Source organism: Manihot esculenta, chromosome 14 (assembly GCF_001659605.2).
Source record: "Manihot esculenta cultivar AM560-2 chromosome 14, M.esculenta_v8, whole genome shotgun sequence".
Lineage (NCBI taxonomy): Eukaryota > Viridiplantae > Streptophyta > Magnoliopsida > Malpighiales > Euphorbiaceae > Manihot > Manihot esculenta.
Window position 1 is genome coordinate 15,187,208 of NC_035174.2, and position 8,389 is coordinate 15,195,596.

Sequence of the window (8,389 nt, forward strand, 5' to 3'; positions counted from 1 at the left end):
TTATAATATTTTTATTAAAATAGTAGATAATTAATTAACATCAAAATAATAATAATAATATTAATATTAATATTTAAACAATAATATTATTAATATTAATATATATTATGTACAATTGTCCATAGGAATATTATAGTATTTTATATTAAATGATTAATTAAATAATTTTAATTAAAATATATTATATAATTAATATATAAAGATATATTATATTACTAATATATATAATTCACTCGTACAATTAAAATTTATAAAATAATTAATATATTTATGGCCGAAATAATAAGTATATATACATAAACACATATATAAAATTTAGGCAGTATAAGCTATAATTAACAAATTAAATTATTTAAAATATATTATTAAAAATTTTTAATAATTTATTAGAATATATAATTATTTTATAATATTATTAATAACTATTTAATAATTAGGAAGGATAGTTATACTTAAATTATATGAATAATTTAATTTATAAAAATAATTAAATAATATTACATATAAAAATAATAATAAAATATATGTATATACACATATTGGACTAAATAATTATTAAATTAAGTCTTGAATATTATTTATATTTTGACATATTTATTATTTTCTACTATATGTTATTAACCATTTATAAAATTTAAATTTAAATTTTTGTAAGTAGAATCATATATTTTTAGTAACAAATATAATTTATAATATTATAATAAAACTATATAAGATATAAAATATATTATTAAAATTATATAATGGAATCATAATAATATTAAAATTATTAAAAAAATATATACATAAAATCAGTTTTTCGATACAATTTAAGGTTGATATAAATTTAAGGGTGATTTACGATTTAGTCCCTGGGTATTGCCATTATTAACGAGTCAGTCCTTGTATTTTTAGAAACCTATTAAAACGTCCTTATATTTTCTTTTCCGTCAACGAAATAGTCCTTCCGTCCTCTTTTCCGTTAAAATTAGATAAAGGATGAGAGAGAAAATTTTTAAATTCCAATTTTACCCTTAAATAAAACATTTTATTTAGTCCTTATCGTTTCTTTTCGTCAACGAAATAGTCCCTATATTTCTCACATCTATTAAAACGTCCTTATCGATTCTTTTCGTCAACGAAATAGTCCCTATGTTTTCTCACATCTATTAAAACGTCCTTATCGTTTGTTTTCGTCAACGAAATAGTCCTTCCTCTCTCCTCCTCCTCCTCCTCTCTCCACCTCCTCCTCCTCCCACCTCCTCCTCCTCTCTCCTCCTCCTCCTCCTCCTCATCATCATCCTCCTCCTCCTCCTCCTCCTCATCATCATCATCATCATCATCATCATCATCATCATCATCCTCTTCCTCCTCCTCCTCCTCCTCTCTCCACCTCCTCCTCCTCTCTCCTCCTCCTCCTCCTCCTCATTCAAAAAAGAAGAAAAAAAAAAGAGAAGAAGATGATGATGATGATGATGGAGGAGAAGAAGAAGAAGAAGGAGAAGAAGCAGAAGTGAAGAAAAAGCAGAAGCAGAAGTAGAAGTGAAGAATCGAAGAAGGAGGAGGAAGAATCGATGAAGAAGAAGGAGAAGGAGGAGAAAGAGGAAAAGAAGGAGGGCAATTTGGTCTTTTACTACATTTTTAACGGCAAAAATAGACAGAAGGACTATTTCCTTGACGGAGAGAAAAGATAAGGACGTTTTAATAGGTTTCTAAAAATACAGGGACTGACTCGTTAATAATGGCAATACCCAAGGACTAAATCGTAAATCACCCTAAATTTAATACAATTTCTGTGCGATGCTTGACAAAGAATCTTAATAAAAATCAAATAACTAGATTAGATCATTATGATTTCTTATTATATCAATTATTTTTTTATTTTTATATGATTTAATATGATTTTTTAATTTAATTTAATTTAAAACTTTCAAGAATCATACACACTCCTAATAAATGACATGCCCAGTATACGACTATTAGAGATTACATGTTTATTAAAATAAAATTCTCACCTTTGATGTCTACCGGGCTGCAGCAACGTAGGAGAAGGTTAGATCCAAAAAAACGAATCAAGTCCAAAGCTTCCGAAACTCTTTCACGCAAACCGGTCCAATACTTTCAGCCTTGATCTAAGTACACGGAGCAGGCCGAGTCACTCATACCGGTGATGTGACATGAAGAAAGTCAGCAGGTCCAGTTACTTCACAGTCCTGCCCACACTCGCACCAGAGGAATTAAATGGTCGTTTGGCGTGAAGAGAAAGTCTGACGCTTCCGTACGTACAGACCTGTATGACATAAACAGATAGTACTGTAGCAGAAAGACCGTTAGGCGTTACTAGTGGACAAATAAAAAGAAATAAAAGGAGAAAAATACCCTTCTCTCTACCCAAACTCACATAACTACTGTAAATCTTATTATTTTAGATCTTATATTATCAACCTTAAATCACCCTTACCACTAAAAGGATTTAAAACATCCGTCGAGAAGAAGCTCCACCCGCATAACAAAATAACAAAAAAAAAAAAGAAAAAACCTATACAATTTACTTGAACGACAAGAGAAAAAGAACCACCCTTGAGAAAGAATAATTGAAGCTGCGTTCTCGACAATAGAAAAAACTGTGCCTCATGAGGAGAAAGCCTTGTTCTATTTTTATTATTACTATTTTTTATAACGTGCGTATATTTCATGATTTTTTATATTTTTATTAATTTTTATATATTATTATTATTAATAATTTTCAATCAATTAAATTTAATTATCTATTATAGTAATAAATTTATAAATATTATTCACTCTTAATTAAAATTGATTGCATGAATTTTTATATTTCATTAGAATTAAAATTATTATTTTAAATTTACCAAAAAATAATTTTAAAAATTCATTAGAAATTCCAAATTCAATCATTCAAATTAATATTTTATATCATTTTATTTTATTCCATTAAAATCATAATTTTATTTTAATCTATTATATTATTCCTATATAAATAATATAAGAATAATTTTTGTTTTAAAATTGAGTTTAAAATTATGTTAAGATTCCTATTCTTTATTATAGTTTTAGAAGTTGAAATTTAGTATTAATTTAATTTTTATTAGCCCATTAAAATAAAAATACTTCTTTCTTAGCATAATATTAAATTATTAATATATTTTTATCTCACATTATTAGGATTTTATAATTTAAAATTTCTAAAATATATTGAATTATACAATTTTTATTAGCAAATAAAAATTAAATAAAATTAGTCATTAATTTTATAGTTTTCCATTCGTGTATCATCTTCTTGTCGGTTGCCAAGAATGCATTATGAGATCCAACCAAAAGCCTGAGACGCGTATCTATCATATGATATACTATTGGACATGTTTGGTAGTGCGATTTTACAGCTATCACATAATATTATAAGCATCATCAAAACACCTGTGCACAGCTATGCTCATGGGACCTTCCCAGTTCCCCCATGCCCTTTCCTGCGTCCTTCCTCTTCTTTTCACTCGTCCCTTCCCCACTATAAATGCTACCCAACCCATTCTTCTCTACAAACACATCTCTCCTCTTTCAAAGCTAAAACGATTTCTTACAGCAAAATATAGCCTCTTCAAACATGGTGCTTTCTCTGTTTATGTCTGTTCTTGTCTCCTCTTTGATGGTTTCTTCCGCCAGCAACTTCTATAATGATTTTGATATTACATGGGGAGACGGCCGAGCTAAGATTCTCAACAATGGACAACTTCTCACTCTCTCCCTTGATCAAGCTTCTGGCTCTGGATTTCAGTCCAGGAATGAGTATCTCTTTGCAAAGATTGATATGCAGCTCAAGCTTGTCCCTGGCAACTCTGCTGGCACTGTCACCGCCTATTATGTATGTTTTTCATTTCTTTTGGTACTGTTTCTGCTAATTATTTCAATTATGTGATTCTAGTCCTAACATTGTGGATTTTGAAATTGAATATGCAGTTGAAATCAAATGGGTCCACTTGGGATGAGATTGATTTTGAGTTCTTGGGGAATTTGAGTGGCGATCCTTACATCCTCCACACTAATGTGTTCAGCCAAGGCAAAGGCAACAGAGAGCAGCAATTCTATCTGTGGTTTGACCCAACTGCAGATTTCCACACATATACCATTCTATGGAATCCCCAGAGGATCATCTTATCTGTAGATGGCACCCCAATTAGAGAGTTCAAGAACTTGGAATCAATGGGTGTTCCATATCCAAAGAATCAGCCAATGAGAATTTACTCTAGTCTATGGAATGCTGATGATTGGGCAACAAGAGGTGGTCTAGTGAAGACAGATTGGAGTAAAGCTCCATTCACTGCTTCCTATAGAAACTTCAAAGCAAATGCATGTGCTTGGTCAAATGGGGTATCTTCCTGTGGGACTTCAAACTCCATGACAAATTCATGGCTGTCAGAAGAGCTTGATTCAACAAGTCATGAGAGGCTGCAATGGGTGAGGAACAACTACATGATATACAACTATTGCACAGATGCCAACAGATTTCCCCAAGGCTTCCCTCCTGAATGCAACTTATCTTAGGCCAACATTCTTTTATTCTTTTTATTCTTTTAGCCCTTATTTGATATTCAATTTTTATGAGAAAATAATTAAATTCTATCAATAAAATTCAATTCATTTCTATAGAATTCAATTCATTTTTATTCATAATAAAATTTATTGGAATCAATTTAAATGTAATAGAATTCAATTGAAATCTTTTATATTAAACAAATTTATAATAAAATTTAAATTACTTTAATTTATTCATCAATCTTATTATTTTTAAACTAAATATAAATATTTATTCTTATAAATAACAATAATTTTTATCACATTCATGAAAAAACATTATTAATATTTTTGTAACATTTAAAATCTGAATTTACATAATTTTTTATCATTAAAAATATAAAAATTATTTTTTAAAATTAAAAAATAATATAATAAATTTTTAATATTAATTATAAATGTATTAAGTATTAATAGTCACTATTAAATTCAAATAATTTTTGTAAAGAGTAATTATTAATTAAAAATAAAAATAAATTTAAAATTAAGAAAAAAATAAAGGATGAAAGAAAAAATAAACAAAATTTTCAAAGGCTAATTAAATAATTTTAATATAAATAACCTTAAATAAAATAATTTTTTATAAAATTTTAATAATTTTAACCAGAATTTAAGAGAATTGAATTTTATATTATTAATTTTCTTAAACATAAATTACAAAAAAAAAAAGAATTCATTTCTTTTGAATTTTTTCAAGATTTGACATTCTAAATAAGAGTTTAATGGTTTGTCATTTTGCTTTCATATAATGGAAAATACTATTTCTCTTCCCCATTTACTATTTAGAGTAAATTTGCATGTTAAATATGATGATATGAGATTAGAGAAAAATAGGGTTTACAATGGTTGGGTCAACTTGGGTAAGGGAAAGGGCCTTCTCCTGTATCCCTTTTGATACGGATCCAATAGGGCAAATTTCTAACAATGGTGTGGAGCAAACTTATGTCATTCAAATGGATCTAAAACGAGTTCAAAATCATATTGATAGAGCATAATTTAGTTCATTTTATATTAATGTTATTGATAAATATTTACATGATTTCTGCTTAATTTATTATTTTTAATATCATTTTGCAGAAAATGGTGTAAAAGGATATTTTGGAGAAAATCCCTCTAAAACTGTCTTATTTGGAGAAAAAGAGAGCAAGCCTGTCAAGTTGGATTCAAAACGAGCTAAACGGAGAAAAATATTTTGAAGCTGAAATATTGACGCAAATGGGCCTCGAACATATGGATCACTCACGCCCAAATGGCCAAGCTCAATTCTTGCGCGAGGACAGCCCACTCCAGCACCCAACACTCACGCGGCCCGCTTCTCCAAATTCACTTCACGTGGACCACATTCCCACTTCACCCATTCTTGCACAATGGCCCAACGTCACCACTCCAGCACATGGTCCCGCCAAGGCATATGGACCAAGCAGCGGACAGCACATGGACCTTTCACTTGCAACATGGCCCGCCACTCATGCCCCACTTCAACCCACGCATATGGACCGCACAGCGTGGGCCCGCGCTTCATCACTGTCTTCACGTGGACCATGGACCAGTGCTTTTTCTCAAAGTTCACGCGAACCACTCACACCAATTCTTCCACTTCAGCGCTCTCACACGTGGACGGCAAATTCCCAATTAGGGCGTCTCTCCAGCTCTATTTAAAGAGCTTTAAGCAGCCAGAACAAGACATACAAAGACAGAATTCAATTCCCCAAATCGGCGAATTCCACAGGGAGGCAGAATTCAAGATTTCAATTTCGGTTCTTTTCTTTTCCTTTTAATTTTTTGTTTTCAATTCAGTCAATGAGTGGCTGATTTCTTTAATTCTAGTTGAGAATTGATTGTAACTAAGGTTGTTTAATGGGTTGTGAGATCTGAACATAAATTATCGTCTTTGGTTTTGTTCAATATTTATGCAATTGATGCTTTAATTACATGATTACTTTGTTGTTTTGATCAAATTGGCCACTTGATTTTAATTGTAAAGTTAATTGATTGTTAGTTGGGATTATTTTTAGTCCGTAATTGCTGGAAATATTCTGACCTTAGAACACTTGGCGTAAAAACCAAGGAATTGCATGATCTAGCATTATCTCCATACATTTGGGTAGCTAGGATTGGATCTCTCTATTTCTTTATGCAATTGACAATTGTTTTAATGCCTATGGCCCAAGGACGTTCCTTGGCAATTTGTTAATTAGTAATTAATTAGAGGACGTTCCCTAATTAATTTAATCATAAGGAGAGACATGGTGGTGAGAAGCGTCTTCCACCCCCATAACTAATCTATTGAACCCATCAAGATAATCTAAGTTTCAATGATCAACCCAAACAACCAAAGTTGATCCATATATTCAACTAGGCTTTTCTCATATTGATTTACTCTTTTATTTTAATTATTTGCTTTCTATTATTACTCTCATTATTAGTTACTACAATCAATCTCAAACCCCCCATTTTACTTTTATTGCAATTTATTTTTATTCTGTTTTCAGTTTATCTCATTTGATCCCACTTTCAGTCTTTTATCTCATCTTTAATTTATTATTGTTTCAGTTTATTTTATTGGTCTTGTTGAGAAAAATAAATAGGTAATCAATTCTCTGTGGATTCGATCCTTTCACCACTATCTGCAGTTGTAAAATTGTTGATAACCAGAAAGGTTATTTTTGACCGGCCTCGACAACCGCGAGTCAAAAATTAGCGCCGTTGCCGGGGAGTTGATTTCACCTATTTGTTTGTTTTTTTTCATGACCAGATCTGAAAGTAGGGACACACTACCCTTTGATCCAGAAATTGAACGCACTCTCAGAAGACTTAGAAAGCAAGCCGCAGAAGCTTCATCTGAAGCAACCAAATTTTGCCAACAAGCCGCACCAATGGCAGAACCTCAAGCACCAGCTGCTGCCCATGATGGACATGCTGTCCAAGGCCAGATAATTCAAGAAAATCCAGCAAATAGACCACAAGCACAAAGGGAAAGAACCATGAGGGAGTTAGCAACTCCCATAGGTGATTATGCTCCACTTTGCATCACCTATCCACCTCTTACAGTTCCCTTTGAACTGAAATCAGGTTTGATTCATCATCTCCCTAAATTTAGAGGTTTGCAAAATGAAAATCCACATAAGCACTTAAAAGAATTTAAAATTATTTGCTCATCCATGAGACCTCAAGGGATCTCTGAAGATCATGTTAAACTAAGAGCCTTCCCTTTTTCATTAGATGACCATGCTAAGGATTGGTTATTTTATTTGTCACCTGGATCTATAACTTTTTGGGATGATATGGTCCAAGCCTTTGTGGACAAATACTTCCCACCATCTAAATCAATTGGCATAATAAGAGAAATCACTAGCATAAGGCAAAAACCAACTGAGGACTTATATGATTATTGGGAAAGGTTTGAAAGACTATGTACAGGTTGTCCACAACATGATATGTCAGACAAAGCCCTCATTCAGTTCTTCTATGGAGGATTGATTCCATCATAAAGGAAACTCATAAATGTAGCCTGTGGAGGATCTATCTTAGACAAGACACCAAGGGAGATGAAGGAACTAATATCCAATCTTGCAGCTTCATCTAAGCAGTATGAAGAAGAGGAGCAAACGCAAAGAGGAATCTATGAGGTAAGAACATCCTCTGTTGAATCTCAAATTTCAAAACTAACATCTCTAGTGGAAAAGATCGCCCTTGGCCAAGTGCAACAGATTCAAGCACCCCAGCCTCCTAGGCCATGTGAGATCTGCTTACATGTAGGACACCCCACTGATCAATGTCCTACTCTCCAAGAAGATCATCACCAAGTCAATGCTATTGGGAG

At 31.7% G+C, this 8,389-nt stretch overlaps 2 protein-coding genes across 2 annotated transcripts; both read left to right on the forward strand.

The window, feature by feature from the left end:
* The first annotated feature begins 3,516 nt into the window (after positions 1 to 3,516).
* On the forward strand, positions 3,517 to 4,648 carry LOC110630961 (probable xyloglucan endotransglucosylase/hydrolase protein 23). The gene is made up of 2 exons (XM_021778627.2): positions 3,517 to 3,856; positions 3,952 to 4,648. Exons 1-2 carry the CDS (start codon positions 3,599 to 3,601, stop codon positions 4,534 to 4,536), a joined length of 843 nt encoding a protein of 280 aa, XP_021634319.1. The 5' UTR covers positions 3,517 to 3,598; the 3' UTR covers positions 4,537 to 4,648.
* Positions 4,649 to 5,200: 552 nt separating this feature from the next.
* Positions 5,201 to 7,560, forward strand: LOC122721753. The gene is made up of 2 exons (XM_043950451.1): positions 5,201 to 6,323; positions 7,322 to 7,560. Exons 1-2 carry the CDS (start codon positions 5,934 to 5,936, stop codon positions 7,325 to 7,327), a joined length of 396 nt encoding a protein of 131 aa, XP_043806386.1. The 5' UTR covers positions 5,201 to 5,933; the 3' UTR covers positions 7,328 to 7,560.
* Positions 7,561 to 8,389: the final 829 nt, after the last annotated feature.

What these genes read in the sequence shown, in the direction of transcription:
- LOC110630961 (XM_021778627.2), top strand. Translation starts at nt 3,599, where the DNA reads ATGGTGCTTTCTCTGTTTATGTCTGTTCTTGTCTCCTCTTTGATGGTT. An exon ending in GCACTGTCACCGCCTATTAT is followed by an intron (nt 3,857 to 3,951) that starts GTATGTTTTTCA and finishes TTGAATATGCAG; the next exon opens with TTGAAATCAAATGGGTCCAC.
- LOC122721753 (XM_043950451.1), top strand. Translation starts at nt 5,934, where the DNA reads ATGGCCCAACGTCACCACTCCAGCACATGGTCCCGCCAAGGCATATGG.